This window comes from Notolepis coatsorum (genome assembly GCF_963971535.1).
Source record: "Notolepis coatsorum genome assembly, chromosome: 18".
Taxonomy (NCBI): Eukaryota; Metazoa; Chordata; class Actinopteri; order Aulopiformes; family Paralepididae; genus Notolepis; species Notolepis coatsorum.
This window is the reverse complement of record NC_140182.1, coordinates 29,871,392-29,890,199: the sequence shown is the minus strand read 5'-3', so window position 1 is coordinate 29,890,199 and position 18,808 is coordinate 29,871,392. Positions and strand designations below refer to the sequence as shown.

At 43.7% G+C, this 18,808-nt stretch overlaps 1 protein-coding gene across 2 annotated transcripts in view; it reads left to right on the top strand.

Annotated features, from left to right (window-relative positions):
- vps4a (vacuolar protein sorting 4 homolog A) overlaps positions 1 to 13,002 on the top strand; it is a 40,870-nt gene extending 27,868 nt beyond the window's left edge. For both annotated transcript variants that reach the window (XM_084334569.1, XM_084334570.1), the window contains 4 exons: positions 996 to 1,077; positions 1,705 to 1,924; positions 4,858 to 4,998; positions 8,940 to 13,002. In XM_084334569.1, coding sequence (XP_084190695.1) covers positions 996 to 1,077; positions 1,705 to 1,924; positions 4,858 to 4,998; positions 8,940 to 9,041 — 545 coding nt within the window. In that variant the 3' untranslated portion in view covers positions 9,042 to 13,002. The remainder of the gene's footprint in view (positions 1 to 995; positions 1,078 to 1,704; positions 1,925 to 4,857; positions 4,999 to 8,939) is intronic.
- Positions 13,003 to 18,808: the final 5,806 nt, after the last annotated feature.

Genomic DNA, 18,808 nt, shown 5'->3' with positions numbered 1-18,808 from the left:
ATTTATAAGATAGGGGACCTTTAACACATTGGATGCCAGAGGGCGCTACGGTCATTGGGCTGTTGTCTGCCATCGCTTTGTTCAATGGAGAGAATGCCGTGTTTGCTAGTGCTTAAACTATATGAACTATTATAGCTATGGATCTAATAACGTTGTCGATTGTCAGTGAGTTTCTTCTGGTCAACATGTAAATACCGTGGTGAATATGAGTATAGTTTGGGTGATTCTGAGTAATCCCAGGAAAAGATGCGAAAATAGCCCTTTAGTGAAATCCAGTTATCACGTTGTCATTTTTTGCCTGATTATCGAATCTTCCTGAAATCAACACTAGATTATCGTTATTATGTCTCCTCATGCATGCATGAAAGGGGGCTTGTAGCGGGGCGCCCCTGCGTGCTGTGATGTGACCAACGGTACACAGCACACACACATTCCACACAGACAGCTTCGATCGCGGGAGAAAAAAATATCAGATCAACGCAAGATTGGATATATAGTGTCCTTACCTTGTCTCTGATGTAATGCAAAAAAAAGAATCCAATTATCTGATCGCCATTCCAAGTACTGGTCGCGGTACTCCATCCCACGTTATCCGGCATTGCATATGAAGGAGGGCAGCCTAGTTGATGCATCGTTGTAAGCGCTTGCCTCGCCGGAGTATTTAAACCCCGCCCACACGGCTCAGCTCGGCCCAGAAAACAAACTACATCGTTTCAAATGGTGTGCAATAGCGGCTGCAAGGCGTTAGAGGGCGGTATTGACCGTCTGCCAGCTCAGACACATTCGGAACAGCATGCACAGGCTGCCCCGATGAATTATGAATGGCAATAGCGAATAAAAGAAAAACAGATCCAATAACGAGTATACTTGTGGTTGGCACGCCACGGTTGGACGGCAAAAACGAGTATACTCGTTTTTGGCGCAGAACCAGTTAACAGTACCACAACAATTGATCACCTGTAAGCGATGATTGATTCCTGGTCTCTGATTGGCAGGTGTGGGGAACAACAATGATGGCGTCCTGACTCTGGGAGCCACTAACATCCCCTGGGTCCTAGATGCCGCTATCCGCAGAAGGTCAGTGCAGGCTCCCCGGAGAAGTAGCTGTGTTGTGTTTGTTTTTGTTTTTGTTTGTGTGCATTTCATGTTTTTTTTTCAGCATCTTGGGTTATATGGGCAACTACCATTCATGCCTATTGGACCCTTCTGATTTCCTGCATGTTCTTGTTGTTTTATCTCACATTTCTGTGTGTGTGTGTGTGTGTGTGTGTGTGTGTGTGTTTGTTGTTCCCGTTTTTATGATTGTTTTTAAAGAGGCTATAGATAACATTTGTATGTAGTGTATCATAAAATAAGATACATCCACATAGCTTTTAGAGAGGTGCAAAATAAAAGTATTGCTTTTCCCCACAAAGAATTATCGATGAATGAATTTATCATTTAAAAAAAGGTTTGCCTGTCCAAAATGAATGTTGTCGTTTACATGTTGCGTGCATGTATCCCCTGCCTACATCCCATTTCCCCACGTGGAACGCACCTGATTGTGCATTGCCATGAAATTACATGCTGGTGCTCTAGTGCGACATCTAGTGGCTGAATGTTATCTATAGCCCCTTTTAAATAGTGACTTCAGCGTACCTTGGGCTAGTCTCTAAATGAAAATATATGACGGACTATACGATCCTCTGTGTTTCTGCGCTGCAGGTTCGAGAAGCGTATCTACATCCCCCTGCCGGAGGAGCCGGCGCGCTCTGTCATGTTCCGTCTGCACCTGGGCAACACGCCACACAGCCTGAGCGACGCCGACCTGAGGCAGCTGGCCTGCAAGACGCAGGGCTACTCCGGAGCCGACATCAGCGTCATCGTGCGGGACGCACTCATGCAGCCCGTGAGGAAGGTCCAGTCCGCCACGCACTTCAAAAAGGTCTGTGTTGTGGCGTCCTGCTAGCTCAGTGGGCCGTGTTGTGGCGTCCTGATTGATTGATTGATTGAAAACTTTATTAACATATTGCAGAATGGGTACAATACAGTACGGCCCAATACACACAATTGTTAAGGGGATGCAGACCAGAGAAATACTTTCGTCTTGTTTACCTCAGGGTCCGCCATTTTTTATTCATCATAACATTTATGACATACACGACATACAAATATACAGTACTGTTTAAGAGACAGTTTCTAAAAGAGAATATATACATTTGAGGGGGAAGAAACTACATTGTGGGGGGTTGGACATTTACCGGGGCCAGTTTTGAATTGCAGCCTCCAGTAGGTGCTCTTTGAGAGCAGTTATGAAGGTGGGTAGGGATTCACATTATTTTACGGCTGTGGGTAGGACATTGTTGTGGCATAATTGCGAAACGTGTTTAGTCCCTTGTTTGAGCCGAATCTGGGTTGATCCTGCTAGCTCAGTAGGCTGTGTTGTGATGTCCTGCTAGCTCAGTGTAAGGTTTGTGTCGTGGCGTCCTGCTAGCTCAGTGAGCTAAGGTCTGTGTTGTGGTCATGCTAGCTCAGTGGGCTAAGGTCTGTGTTGTGGTCATGCTAGCTCAGTGGGCTAAGGTCTGTGTTGTGGTCATGCTAGCTCAGTGGGCTAAGGTCTGTGTTGTGGTCATGCTAGCTCAGTGGGCTAAGGTTTGTGTTGTGGCGTCCTGCTAGCTCAGTGGGCTAAGGTCTGTGTTGTGGTCATGCTAGCTCAGTGGGCTAAGGTCTGTGTTGTGGTCATGCTAGCTCAGTGGGCTAAGGTCTGTGTTGTGGCGTCCTGCTAGCTCAGTGGGCTAAGGTCTGTGTTGTGGTCATGCTAGCTCAGTGGGCTAAGGTCTGTGTTGTGGCGTCCTGCTAGCTCAGTGAGCTAAGGTCTGTGTTGTGGTCATGCTAGCTCAGTGGGGCTAAGATCTGTGTTGTGGTCATGCTAGCTCAGTGGGGCTAAGGTCTGTGTTGTGGTCATGCTAGCTCAGTGGGCTAAGGTCTGTGTTGTGGCGTCCTGCTAGCTCAATGAGCTAAGGTCTGTGTTGTGGTCATGCTAGCTCAGTGGGGCTAAGGTCTGTGTTGTGGTCATGCTAGCTCAGTGGGGCTAAGGTCTGTGTTGTGGTCATGCTAGCTCAGTGGGCTAAGGTCTGTGTTGTGGTCATGCTAGCTCAGTGGGGCTAAGGTCTGTGTTGTGGTCATGCTAGCTCAGTGGGCTGAGGGGGAGCATGTCTATGTTCCCCGGGTCCTATGTTCCCCGCTTGATTGATTGATTGATTGATTGAAAATTTTAGACCACCAGCCCTGATTGCAAACTCTAACCTTAACCAACTTCGAAAGAGGGCCTAAGCTTAACCAGTTCGAAACAAGGCGGACATTAATAATTAATAAAATAATAAAAATTAATAACATTTTCAATCTATTAATCAATCAATCGGGGAACATAGGACCCGGGGAACATAGGGATGATCCCGGCTGAGGCACACGCCATGTACTGTAGATGTCACAGGTTCAAACTCAGTTGAAGTTTGTTGCATCAGGTCTATTTGAACCAGAATTGACAGAGAAGGAACTACAAGTTTTGGAAGCTGAGCGGGCAGGAAGGGAGGCTGAGCCTGAGGGGAGGGCCAGAATACCTAAATAAACACAAGAGAAACGTGAATAAGAGAGATTTTGGAAGGTGCATCTCTTTACTTTTGACTGGGCTAGGCTAGCCGTTTCCCCCTGCCTCCAGTTCTTGTGCTAAGCTAGACTAGTGTGTAACAGGATCTCTCTCTCTACTGGACACTACTCTACTGTCTGATAAGAACATTTCCCAAAATGTTGGGATGTTCCTTTTAAGGAAAAAACATGTCTATGTGGATAAATATGGAGAAAACCAGAATGCATGCTATTTCACTTGTTAAATATGATGTTCTACTGAGGAAAGAATGTGCATAGGCATTGTGCTTACAGTATGTAAGCTACCTAGGTACACGTGTAATTGGCCTATGAGACTCATTAGAACCTTTTGATACCGTTTGCACCCACTTCCTCAGAACATAATGCAGATACATCCGATTATAATGTGAGCTTCCCATTTGGAAAAGGATGATGTTTTTGAAGTGTGAAGGCCTCAAGACCAATGATCGGTTTAGTAGTTGGCCACTAGGATCTGGGGAGTGGAGCCAGGTCGTGAGAGAAGGGATCTGGGGAGTGGAGCCAGGTCGTGAGAGAAGGGATCTGGGGAGTGGAGCCAGGTCGTGACAGAGAGGGGATCTGGGGAGTGGAGCCAGGTCGTGACAGAGGGGGGATCTGGGGAGTGGAGCCAGGTCGTGACAGAAGGGATCTGGGGAGTGGAGTCAAGTCGTGACAGAAGGGGGATCTGGGGAGTGGAGCCAGGTCGTGACAGAGAGGGATCTGGGGAGTGGAGCCAGGTCGTGACAGAAGGGATCTGGGGAGTGGAGCCAGGTCGTGACAGAGAGGGATCTGGGGAGTGGAGCCAGGTCGTGACAGAAGGGATCTGGGGAGTGGAGCCAGGTCGTGACAGAGAGGGATCTGGGGAGTGGAGCCAGGTCGTGACAGAAGGGATCTGGGGAGTGGAGCCAGGTCGTGACAGAGAGGGATCTGGGGAGTGGAGCCAGGTCGTGACAGAGGGGATCTGGGGAGTGGAGCCAGGTCGTGAGAGAGAGGGGATCTGGGGAGTGGAGCCAGGTCGTGACAGAAGGGATCTGGGGAGTGGAGCCAGGTCGTGACAGAAGGGATCTGGGGAGTGGAGCCAGGTCGTGACAGAAGGCTAAAACACTTGTCCCATTGGATTGGATTGGAGCCTGGTGATGAGAGGGTGCACAGTGTTAAGTTTCTCAATACTAAAACCATCTGTTTAAACCCCCTTTTTTTATAATGTTTGTTCAGGTATGCGGTCCGTCTCGTAGCAACAGCCAGCTGGCGGTAGACGACCTCTTGACCCCGTGTTCCCCGGGCGACCCCGCCGCCATAGAGATGACTTGGATGGAGGTGCCTAGCGATAAGCTGCTGGAACCCATAGTCTGCATGGTGAGAGAGAGAGAGACACACACACACACACACACACACACACACGCACACGCACATGCACATGCACGCGCACGCACACGCACACGCACACACAGTCAGTACTGGAATCCTGACCATAACCCTTTCACAAAAATCATATAAGAAAGAATGGTACTGTCTGTTAAGTAAACATAGTGGGTGATTGAGAAGATGGGTATGTGTGATTGGTGAACTTAGATTTTTTATATATTTGTATGTTGTATTGAGATGTATTGTTGTACTTTAAGTGAACATTGTTCACTTAACAACATGATTGAGTAGATGGGTATGTGTGATTGGTGAACTTAAGATATTTTATTATATAATATTTGTATGTGTTATTGAGGTGTATTGTTTTATTGTATTGTATTGATTGTATTGTATTGATTTTATTGTATTGATTTGTATGGACCCCAGTAATGGTAGCCTATGCCTGTGGCAATGGCTAATGGGGATCCGAATAAACTAAACTAAAACAACCACCACACTACAGAAGGTTAACCCTTTCACTACCACACTACAGACGGTTAACCGGGTTTAAACATTAATCGGGTTAACTTTCAGATTATTCCGCAGTGTTTACCCCCCCCAGCTCCCAAGTCATAAAGACAAACTGACAAGACAAACTGAGCCCATGTGAGAATACAGCAGATCATTGTTTGCAGAAGGTTAGCGAGTGGGCGTGTTGAGTAATATAGACTAACCATGTTCCTTTTGCTACTGATAGTTAAATGAAAACACTTTGCGCCCAATATGTTCCAAAAGATGTGGAGGCACACGCCTACGACCAATTATATTAAATGTGTGCTTCAGTGATTTTGCCTGTATGAAACAGTTATATTAAATGTGTGCTTCAGTGATTTAGCCTGTATGAAACAGTTCTATTAAATGTGTGCTTCAGTGATTTAGTCTGTATGAAACAGTTATATTAAATGTGTGCTTCTCACAGTGATTTAGCCTGTATGAAACAGTTATATTAAATGTGTGCTTCTCACAGTGATTTAGCCTGTATGAAACAGTTACAGTATATTAAATGTGTGCTTCAGTGATTTAGCCTGTATGAAACGGTTATATTAAATGTGTGCTTCTCACAGTGATTTAGCCTGTATGAAACAGTTATATTAAATGTGTGCTTCAGTGATTTAGTCTGTATGAAACAGTTATATTAAATGTGTGCTTCAGTGATTTAGCCTGTATGAAACAGTTATATTAAATGTGTGCTTCTCACAGTGATTTAGCCTGTATGAAACAGTTACAGTATATTAAATGTGTGCTTCAGTGATTTAGCCTGTATGAAACGGTTATATTAAATGTGTGCTTCTCACAGTGATTTAGCCTGTATGAAACAGTTACAGTATATTAAATGTGTGCTTCAGTGATTTAGCCTGTATGAAACAGTTATATTAAATGTGTGCTTCTCACAGTGATTTAGCCTGTATGAAACTATTGTTAAGTGGTCATAATTTGTTAGCTTTTGTTCAATAATGCTTTGGAACGGGAGATTATCGAGTCAAGATGATATGCTGGTCAGTTTGCTCCGCTGTCTGTCTGAGGATGAGACATATGAAACACTGTTTGCTCATCATCCAAAAACATTCACATAGTACTAGAAACATTTTGGATTGATTGTAACTATTTATATACTTTTCACGGCGTAAAATCCATACAATTGTTTTTGTACAGAACGCTGTTGGCTGCTTATTTCACTCTGGGATACCGTTGACTTATCTCATTTAATTTCAAACCTTTATTTTAACTAAACGTTTGCCCTCGTTTGCAACAATGTCGAGATACATGGCATTTAAATAAATATGTTAAAGGGGAACTATTTGACTATTTCTTTCACTATTTGGGCACTTTTACACAATTCCTGTGAGTCTATGGAACACCTCTGTAATATATATATTTTTTTTATTCATTGTTTTGTATTTCTAATCAAGTCCTCAAAAACAGCATTTTTCTACCTCAAGATCTCGAGCTGTTTTGAGCCTGGGCTCCTAAACCACTGCGGAGCGTCGTGTTCGCCTGAACATTAACATGCAGCGGTGACTATATGACATCACATATAGGCACATTTTCAAACGACTCAGTTCAGTGAGGGTGAATATTGTGAGAGGAGAATTGGAAGAATGCGCCAATATGAGAATTTTGAGACATAGATCATATTAATATAAGTTCACATAGCTAGGAAACAATGCTAAACACTCAAAAAGGCCATTTATAAGATAGTTCCCCTTTATGATGATCTTCCGTTCCCAGCAGAGGAGGTCATGTCCTTGCTCTACCCACCCTCACCTGAACCAAGCAGAGTACATTTATAAGATAACACATCTCTCAGAATCGCCTGCTGTGCACCTGCGCCATTGTCCAGAGTTCATCTGTGAAAAAATGCTACACACAAAGAGAAACCTATAAAACAATAGGTGTCAATCTGTAATGTTTAATCCATCTCTATGATAGACAAAACTCAATCTATACATTTTATGTTACGCCCCCCTGTGGTCACTCAGTGGAAGGGCACAACATAAGGCAGCAGACATGGTGGGTGAGGGTGCAGAGACACAAAACCAAGAAACCGATTATAAAATGTTTATTTACAAAAAAAGGCAACAGGGCGGCTACGTGGTGCAGTGGGCAAGGCGCTCACCACAAATACTGGAGATGCTGGGTTCGCCTGTTCGATCCCAGCGCTCCACATTGCTTTCAGTTTAGCTGGTCGTCCGTACTAATACACATTGGCAGTATTAGGGGGTGGGAAACTGATGGGTGGGAATCGGGCGTTGTGGACAGCGACTCCTACAGGTCGTTGTTAGGCCATGCCTCCCACAAGCCGGCTGCAATGTGGACGAAGCCTTGCATCACGTGTCCCCTCCGGTACTCGAGGAGGCAGCCGTCGCATCTTTTCACCTGAACAGCGTGATGTCTCAGCGGCGAGGGTCTGTGTGGGAGGGACACGCCGCCCCCATCGCTTCCTGATTCTACTGCGCAGGCGCACCAACCGAGTCGCTGTAGGAGTCGCTGTCCACAACGTCCGATCCCCACCCACCAGCTTCCCACCCCCTAATACTGCCAATTGTATTAGTATGAACGACCAGCCAAGCTGGTAGCAACGCCGAGAGCTGGGCTCGAACCCAGCATCTCCTGCGTTGGTGGCGAGCGCCTTGCCCACTGCGCCACCTAGCCGCCCCTACAAATGTTACCTTCAAACAATAATGGGTAAATGGATAACAAAAAGACAGACTTCACCTAAATAACACAGCACAAATAATCACAACAGGGAAAAACCAGAGCTCTGCCACCAGCTCTACACACAACATACCCAAAAGGAAGAGAGAACTGAACACAAAGGGGACTATATATATATATATATATATATAGGTGTGGGGATGCTTGATTGCTGATGGGGAACAGGTGGTGGATGATGAGGACTGAAACTAGGGGTGCATCTGAGAAAAGGAGAAGTAGAAACAGAAGAGGGAGACAAAAACACAAGAGAACCAAACAAGATATGCCTACATACATAAAGCCCATACGTAACAGTAATGTTTGATCCATCTCTGCGATAGACAAAACTAAATCTGTAATGTTTAATCCATCTCTAAATCTGTAATGTGCCCAAACAGCATCCATGCTGGAAAATATAATGTGATATAGCTCACTATGATGATTACATTTAGCAAATAATCCACGGTTCACAGCAGTTCCTGTTATGTGCTCCATAGGCGCTGCACTTCCGCACTTCTGAGTTTTGACTAGATTTTTGACGTGAATCGATTCAGAATCGTCCGCATCGCAATGCATCTAGGAATCAAATGTTCCCCCAAGACGACAATAATGCACACACACACCGCCTGGACTTTATTAACTTATTTGAAATGTCCTGCGTCTGTCCTGTCCGTCTCTCCCTGGGTGTCTTCTTTCAGACCGACATGCTGCGCTCCCTGACCACCACCAGACCCACCGTCAACTCTGAGGACCTGCTGAAGGTGAAGAAGTTCAGAGATGACTTTGGGATGGAGGGATGAGAGAGAGAGAGAGAGACATCTCCACTGCCCATGAAGAGTCAAAACTACTACTACCTGGCACCTGCCTGCTGTACCATTCTGGACCCCTTTTACTCTCAAACGTATACTTGGTTCATTGCCTTTCATGGATTTCAAAGGCTGGTGGTGTGGTGTGTAAGGAATGGGACTGGCCGCCCCTATGTTTTTAATAAATTAGAATTTGTTTATTTATTTATTATTTATTTTCTAAATGTAATTTATTTTTTTCTTCAAGTATATCTCTGGCATCACAATAATATTCATACCAATATGCTTTTGGTCTTTTAATATTCCATATATTGACTGAGGCCATTCTGCACAATTGTGTTCATTTAGAGAGGGCACAATAATGTCTGGAAACACAATTTTTCCAGATAATCAATTTAGTCTGTAAAGATCCTAGGACTATTGGTCTACTAAGGCTGCGGTTACACTATGGCCAGTTTTCGTTTCGTTTTCAGGGTCAGTTTCGCTTTTAAGAATTTACCTCTCAAACCACGCCCCCTTCTTGATCCTCCAGTCACAACTGTTGCTTCCCTCTGACAAAGGGAAGCAACAGTTGTGGTTGGAGGATCAAAGAGAATGTGGGCGTACCGAGATATACTCTTAAAAAGAGTGTTGAATTCAATATACCAGTTTTATTATTTCATTTGAATCCTCGACCCCACGACTGAACGCCTTGAAATCCATGTAAGCGGTTGAAGAACCGTAAAGAATTTAGGGTAAAATGGTAGAGGGAGGTGTCAAAAACCCACATACTCGGTACCAACAGTAGCCACAACGACATCATTCTCTACAGACTTTTTCCCAACTAACCTACATTGGCGAAATCGAAGGAGCATTTTTAACCCCGGAAATGCCTATTGTTTGTCCTTCTGAGCCTACTATACTATTGAATCTCTTGACTGAAGGACTGTCATTTTGTTGCCACCTTGCACTTTTATTTTGTTTACTCTGAAAGAAATGTGAAGAGATATTTGAAAAGCTTTTGAAGTAAAAAATAAGTGTTAATGTTAGTTTTCCTGCCAGGAACGCGAGTGTGTGAATGCATACATGCATAATTTCTGTTTTTATTGAATTTGTGTGTTTTACTGTGTGTTGTTATTTGTTGACCGCCCTGTTTGTTATTGTTATTTTGCAGTTTTTGATGGGTGAATCTGGTGTTGATTGATCATCCCTTATCCATTGTCACTCCATATATATACACTTGTGTTTAACAGAATTGTCCTTAAGGTGGTACAAGCAGTTGGACCTGGGCAAAGGGTCTAGCTTCATTTCAAATCTTTATGGGGAAAAACGGGAGGAATCCTTGATTTGTTTCTTCTTAACTGTGTCTGTTAACACTTTCAGAGCCTTTGATTAACCTTGATTTACCCCGTTGAATGCCACCATCCACTTCAATGTTAGCGTTAAAAACGCCTAATCTATGTTTTAAATTATGGCTATGTGTCTAATCTGCCCGTCGCTTATCAATGACTCGTTTGCAGTCAACATTGTCGAAGCGGATTGTTTTTTTATCGGTTCAGTTTCGTTTTATAGCATTTTGAAAAGCCCTCGTTTTCAAGGAAAATATAAAGATTCCATGATAAGACATTTACTGGAATATTCTAGAATACACAAAAACGTTGTAATTTTTCGGCCCATTTATGAATCGGTTTCAAATAAACGCTAGATTATCGATAGTATATGTGTACGTATGCACGCTATAGACGCAAGCTGAAAAATCAATTCTCTTATTTCCTCATCAGCGATCACACACTCACAGCCACATCACACATAGGGCAAACACTGAGATCTCAGCGAATACAACTGATTATCCCAAGACTGGTAAAAATAGATTCCTTACCTCAGATCAGATGTTCTCCAAAAAGATTATTCCAATTCCTGATCGCCATTCCAAATATCGATCACGCTTATTATTGGCTGCTGTGAATATATATTCCAGGCTGATTCCCGTCCCGCGAGCAGATCCCTCTTGAGCATACTGCTCGCCAGCACAAGGAGCGAGTTGGCTCCCCCCCAGAGATCTAGAGATCCCAGGTCTAAGCGACTGACCTGCAGTTACACAGGGATAGACGATAGGGGGCGCTTTTTTCCAATCTGAGCTCCTGTAGGGGCTGGTGTACCAACGGGAGACTCGGTTGATGAAATATGAATTCAGATCGCTAATAAAAGAATAAAACGATATTTGTCGTCGTGGGCATTCAACGGGCGGGCTGATAAAACGAGATATGTCGTCCGTGGCACTGAAAGGGTTAAGAGACTGTCCTAGCGTTTACAGGATCGCCTGTGCTGCTCATGACTGGTGCACAAAACAAAAATGGAAAACTGAACGTGTGTAGCCTTTCTCCAACGCTTCCGGGTTCCCGTTTTGCGCTCTGATTGACCAGGTCATGTGACATGTGCACCAATCGTGGGACGGCAAGTTCTGCGCCTATTTCAGGGTCGAACAGCCTGCAAACTACCTAACGCCTAGTTTATCACTGGTTAAGCTCTTTCGAAGTTGGTTAAGGTTAGAGTTTGGAATCAGGGCAGGCATTCTATCGCCATGCTCTAAGTCAAGACAAACTCTAACCTTAACCAACTTCGAAAGAGCGCCTAAGCTTAACCATCCAAAAACTTGCGCTCCCACGATTGGGCGTACATGTCACATGACCTGGCCAATCAGAGACGCGGAAACACGAACACGTTGGAGAAAGGCTACACGCAAACTGAACAAATGTCCCAAACTCACTCACACTTAGCTACTCTGCCCCTAGTGGCGGCTCACAGGCATGGCACTTTGTGCAAGACCAGTTGCCCCAGTATCTTGCTACTGGGATTACCAAGTATCCCTGCCACAGCAAATCTAGTACATCCTGGGAGGCTGACTTATCATTGAAACCGTTTTGAAATACCACAAAATATGGAATAGTACCAGCCCAGGCATTTGCTTGTGTCCCAACAACCAAAAAAATATTACTTTGTATTAATTAGTAATACGTTTTACGGTATGCGCTTTCTGCCAACAGTGTTACTGAACAACTTTAACTTATTTATTTAATGACATCTCTCTCAGATCTATATTTAAATTCTTTGACTGTGTCCGTATCACAAACTGACTGTAGAGCTCATGGTAGATAAGGAGACCTGTTTACACTTTTAGTATTTTTCTCCATTTGACACATTTCATTATGTAACCTGTATGACAGATTGGGGGGGGGTGGGGGTGTAACAGTGTAAACAGTAGGTTCCCAGGACGGACACAACCAATATTTCTATCATAACTGTCGAGAAGCAAACTCCAGTATATATTGTAGGCAGAACCAGCCAATGATCTCATTACGAGCAACATTTTGGATGTTATTTCCTGGTTTCTATGGTTTGAGACCCAAAATGGGTCACAGGCCCTCTCCTGGTTGGTCCCTCAAATGACAACATATGTTTGTGATGTGTTTCAATGTGTCTGGGACCTATAATGAGAAGGGAATAGGGTTTGAGTGCCTGACAAAGTTGTCCGTTATAATCCCTGTTTCCTGGAATGCACCCCATAAGGGTTTCCCCCCTAATAGCATCTTCGATGCGTATCTGTTCTATTGTAAGCTAAAAAGGTGTTGACGGAGCATTGATGCTTTTGGGAATGTGTACCCTGGCAGGTATTTCAAAGGAGCAGGTTCACCTATAGTGAGCCAGATAACAAAACAAATGTAACGTCAATTATTTTTAAATGTATTATATCAAACCTTGTTCCAGCCATAAGAACTGATACTTGAGTAAGTTATTTCATGATCATCTTTCATTATCTGGTGAACTGCGTATTCCTGCTTCTTGAGATATCCCTCTGATAGTATTGCTGTGTGTTTATAATTGGAGGTACAGTACATATAGATTCAGTCTGCAGTCAGTTCCGCAGACCCTCACCTATCCTACTGCTGGTCCATGTAACCATGACTACTAAACTAACCTGAATTAATTAAAACAAGACATTTCAAATGAAGCGGTTGCATTTTCATGCGTTTGTGATTATTTCGACATTGTGTCCATTATTTCAAATGAGCATTTACGGTATACATTATTTGTAGTAGTGTATGGTGATGGTAATGTACATAGCATCTGAAAAGACTTAATGCAACACAAAAAGTAGGGATGCACGATATATCGGTGACTTGGCATGTATCAGTGAACATAATCAGCTGATAGTGATTTTATTTATTGGCATGCAGGCGTGCACAATACCGGGATTGAAATAGATGCAGAAACAGAAATATGTGTTTTCATGTCTTAATCATGTTACATATGTACAGAATTGTATTACTGCGTGACCTTTCTATATACAGCACGTCGTATCGACAGAAAAGGGGTGTAAAGTACTTGAGTAATTGTACTTCGTTACAATACTTAAGTACTGTTTTTGGGGATTTGTACTTTACTCAAGTATTATTAGGTTTGTATACTTGTACTTTTACTCAATTACATTTCAGAGAAAAAAAAATACTTTTTACTTGTTACATTTAAAATGCAGACCTACAAAGTAAAGTACAAATCTCGCAGGTCCAACAATTTTAATTCGTATATTTGTTTCTCTGGGCAAACTAACGTTAACGTTATTAATCCTGCGGCCGCTCTTTATTTAAAGACAGCCAATCAAATCCCCATCAATGGAAAATGATCCCGCCCATACCCATGCTGATTGGTCCTTATGCAAGACTAGAAAGCGGGGATATTTGATTAAACACCTGCTATCAGAAGAATAGACAGTCAGAGTAACAAGCTATACAGAAGATGGCCGCAAACGATAGTACGAGTGACGAAGAGGACGCAACGGAACATTTTATTAACCCGGAATAAAAAAAGTTTTCACTTTTACTTTTTAGTATACATTTAAAAGTAGTTTGAGTTTCTACAGAGGCCCCACGGAGAGCATACTGACGGGATGCAACACTTTCTCATATGCCTGAAAACCCGCTGTACGCCGACGTAGTTTTGAGGGATCTCTGACAGGCAAGCCCATCGTCCCATCGATTTATCCATCGCAAAGACGGGTAACAGTGAAAAGGGTAAGGTTACAGCAACCCTCTAAAATGGTCTCTCTTTCTTCCCTGCCGTCTCTCCTACAGGGAAGTGGTCACCCTGGACAGTTTGGTGTTTCTTGAGACTGTGCCGTTGACTTGGTAACTCTGGACGAGTACAGTATATTATTCAAGTGAATCTCTCTCTCACACTCTCACTCTCTCTCAAGTAGCCAAAGTACACTATAAAACGAACTGGATAGTTGATTTAACTTCATGCTGAAGCCATTCTAAAATCAGCTATAAACGTAAACACGTGGCTGTGTGCGTGCGTGCGCGAGCACACATCCCATCTCCAGTTTAGCTGACTGTACCCCTGGCTCTTATATCAGCATTATGAGATAACATAGCAACGCACAGCCACTTGGAAAAGTAACTGTAATCAGATTACTGGCTTGTAAAAAGTAAGTAAGTTAGATGACTTTACTGAAAAAGTAATCAGATTAGAGTAACTAGTTACTTAGTAATAGTTACTGGCATCACTGCTCAGGAGGTGTGTCTCTCAGGAGGTGTGTCTCAGGAGGTGTGTCTCAGGAGGTGTGTGTCTCAGGAGGTGTGTCTCTCAGGAGGTGTGTCTCCATGCTGAAGTGGGGTCCTGCTGCGCTCCTCCCTGCCTGGAGGTGGATGTGGGGTCCTGCTGCGCTCCTCCCTGCCTGGAGGTGGATGTGGGGTCCTGCTGCGCTCCTCCCTGTCAGGAGGTGGATGTGGATGTGGGGTCCTGCTGCGCTCCTCCCTGCCTGGAGGTGGATATGGATGTGGGGTCCTGCTGCGCTCCTCCCTGTCAGGAGGTGGATGTGGATGTGGGGTCCTGCTGCGCTCCTCCCTGCCTGGAGGTGGATGTGGGGTCCTGCTGCGCTCCTCCCTGCCTGGAGGTGGAGGTGGATGTGGGGTCCTGCTGCGCTCCTCCCTGCCTGGAGGTGGATGTGGGGTCCTGCTGCGCTCCTCCCTGCCTGGAGGTGGAGGTGGATGTGGGGTCCTGCTGCGCTCCTCCCTGCCTGGAGGCAACGGTCAGATCCTTGTTCTTGTCAGCCCATCTTCACCACCTGTCACCGATCCAACAGAAAGTCCAGGACCCAGCTGAACAGGTTGAGGTTGAGGCCCAGGTCTCTGAGTTTGGTGTCTAGTATGGAGGGGACTATATGGTGTTGAAAGCTGAGCTGAAGTTTATGAACAGCGTCCTCACATAATTTAAACAAGTGACCTTGTTCTTCTTAGGCACATACGATTCCAAAATACTGTACAGACACACTGAAATAACAAGAACGCACATGCAAAGTAGAGTGACAATACACACAACAAGCATTCCCTGAGGAATATCCTATACATGTTGTATATCTTTCAATGTTGTGAAAACCTCCATTGTGCAGAGATTATATGATGATGATGATGATGATGATGATGAATAGTTTATTTTCGGTCTTTGTTTACAGATCAATCAAAAACTTGGACTTAAAAAAAAAAAAAAAAAAATCACAAATGTACATATTCAAAGTAAGCTCACACACAAAATCCAAACTCAATGACCGAAAAAAGGAATAGGCTGAAGCACATGCTTATTTTTGCCTATCCTTTACAATTCTTAAAAACTATACTTTAATATAAGAAAGAAAAACTTTAAATATGCTGCAAGATATTACCTATTATTATAAAAAATTAGGAAAAAAGAAATAATGATTTTTTTGATGTTTTACTCAAAACTGTACTCCTGAATTATTTGATCCTTTAGGGCCTTTTTAAATGCATTGAAAGACTCCCTGGTCCACCAACTTATCATAGACTTTTGACTGAAGAAACATCCTTTGTTTCTATAAATCGTTTACAGTCTATGGTTCTTCATACTCATAGCAAACTCATACGTCTGTTTATACCGCAGTCTCTTACTGGATGACCGTTGAGTTTATATAAATTATAATAATGTGACTATTTCAGGAGGAAGAGGAGGTGGAGGAGGAAGAAGAAGAAGAGGAGGAGGATATGGTGGTGTTCCATCAGTTCATTCCAAACAAACACCATTACAAACAAGACTGATGTTAAACAAATTACACCGCAAAGCTAAATTTCAATCATTTACCAGATTGAAGCATAACTGATTAATTCTCTATGTGGTTGAGCCAAAAGCATTCTCTGCTTGGCAGTGGAAATATTGGCAGTGGAAGGTGCTAATTTGGTAGAGGCACGCTACCCTCACAACATTTTGAAGAAATACAACAGTAAATGTAAATGTAAATGTAAATGTAAACAGTGGCGTTTCCTCTGTCTCAATCTTCTCTCTATCAGCTTCCCACTCTCTCTCTCAGCCAGGTAATGGAGTAACCTTAGTAAAAGCTCAGCCTTCTCCTCCTGTGTCTTCAGTAGGAGTCGCATCCTTTGACTGATATTGTTTGATGCCCGCCTCTTTTTCTCGCCGCAGTGTAGTCCTTTGTAAAGCAGGAAGCTCTCGTGGTTGTAGGCAGATCTGTGATGCCATTCACTGCTTTTATATTGGATATCAGGTTGGAAATCATTTAGGCCAGATTATTTTTCTATTTATCTCCAATAACTTATGCCAATAGAAGAAGTCTTTATTTGTCATGCAGCAACTGAACACACGCATGTAAGATGAGCGACACAGAGGAACACACCCACACACACACGCTGCCTCTCTGCACTTGACCCATCCTGTCGTCCTTCCCTCCCAAGGGCAACCGGGAGCAGACATGGGTTGCGGCGTGGGCCGTGCCCGAGGACCAATCCAAGTGCTCCTGTCCCTCTTCATCAGGGACACGACAGCGTTAGCGATCTGTTCTGTCTGTTCAAGGTTGATCTAAACTGATGGGGACACCCTTGCGAGCACGGGGAGAGCAAACTCCACACAGAAAGGCCCGGGAGATACCACACCTGGGTACCTGCAACCTGGTCCCCAAGCGGGAATCGAACCCACAACCTTCTTGCTGTGAGGCGACAGTGTTAACCACTACACCACCGTGCCGCAATACCTCATGAACAAAGCATGCGTTACGGCATATTGATGAATATATATTTATAATTGGCAGATGATACTTTTTTCTTTTTTTTACAATATTACATTTTTATTTTCAAGAACAGTGGACCAAAAGCCAAGGCACAAATCAAACTTGGGCTTGGTGGACCATGACACTCATATCAAATAACACTATTATTTCAGGGTTAGTGGCTTTAATGGTTGGGCCAGTGAATTTGAAAGGTTACTGACCTGCAGAGAGACAGTGGTAGATTTAGCTGATTTGCCCATTTTCCACGTGGCAGTGTGTTGCATGTATTATTCTAAGCGTTCTAGAAGGATTTAATCACAGTCGGTTGTCCTGTTGTAGGATCCCCTTGATTCAGTGCGGGAGAAGTGTGAGCTTGCGGAGCATTGCGTCCACAACAGAGCGAGACTGGAGCAGTGTGAGACCCGCGTGGTGCCTCGGTCTGCGACGGTGGAGGACTGCACTGAGGAGCTGTTTGACTTCCTACATATGCCAGGGACCACTGTGTGAGTCTGACGTCTGCCCTGGTGGCGGGAGCTATGTGACCATTATTGACCATTATTCATCATCAAACCTTTATTTAACCAGAAAATAAAAACCCATTGAGACCGAGGTCTCTTTTTCAAGGGTGATCTGGCCAAGAAGGCGAGCACAGATGATAACACAATACACATACAGTAGACTACCATACAACCGATATTTTAAATGAAAAGTCAAATTCAGTTTAAAAAAAAATACAAGCACAATAGCAATCAGCCAACATTTTTAATTCAACACCAAAGCAGGAGCAGCAGGTGGAAAGTATTTAGGATATTTTTAGTTTAAAACAATACAAGGGGATCGGAGAGGCCAATTTGAGACGTGTCTGGAGGTCATTCCAGGCCCAAGGACCAAAAGAAATATTGGTCCTAGTATTCACATGTAATGCTCAGGTTGGGTTCCTCTCAACCCTCTTCCCACCTTGGGAACCATTTTTTGAGATGGAGCTAGTGAAATGTATGACTAGACCCACAGGTTCTTTGTACGAGTTCCATTGGAATAGATTGCTGTGCGATAACTCAATAATAATGAAACTAAATAAGCTTGGTGCCTATTTTATTGTATCTTGTGTTTTTAGTGTTAACCCCATAGAACCGTCGGACGTCCTCACAATTCAGCTGAAATAACTGTCTTTTGGAAACTATAGCGGGCTCAGTTCTAAAGCGGTGTGACGAAGGAGATATCAACAGAAACTAGAGATCTTGAGGGATCTGTAGATACCAAATTTATTGGCAGCCTGTAATCATGACGTTTCGGTGTGAACACACCTTCTTCAGAATGGCCATGCAAGCCATTCTGAAGAAGGTGTGTTCACACCGAAACGTCATGATTACAGGCTGCCAATAAATTTGGAAAAACCTGGAGTGCGTGCCTGGACATTGTTTCCCTATTTTTATGTATGATATATCAGAGGTTACAGCACCCAGTGTCAAGTCTAGTGAGGTGAGCGCGTTCTACTACTTTTTTCATCTGTAGATACCAGCCATTCCATAGCTCAACCAGGAAGTGATGGAAATATTCTCCCAAGTTTCGCAAAATGTTGACTATTTACACAGTATGCAGAAATATTCAAGTCCAGTTTGTGTAATTGTCAACTATGCTACTTTGTTAGTGTGTTGTTCTAAGTCCAGTGAAGTGAGACAAACCTCTCTTCAGATCTGTCTGAATGGTGAAA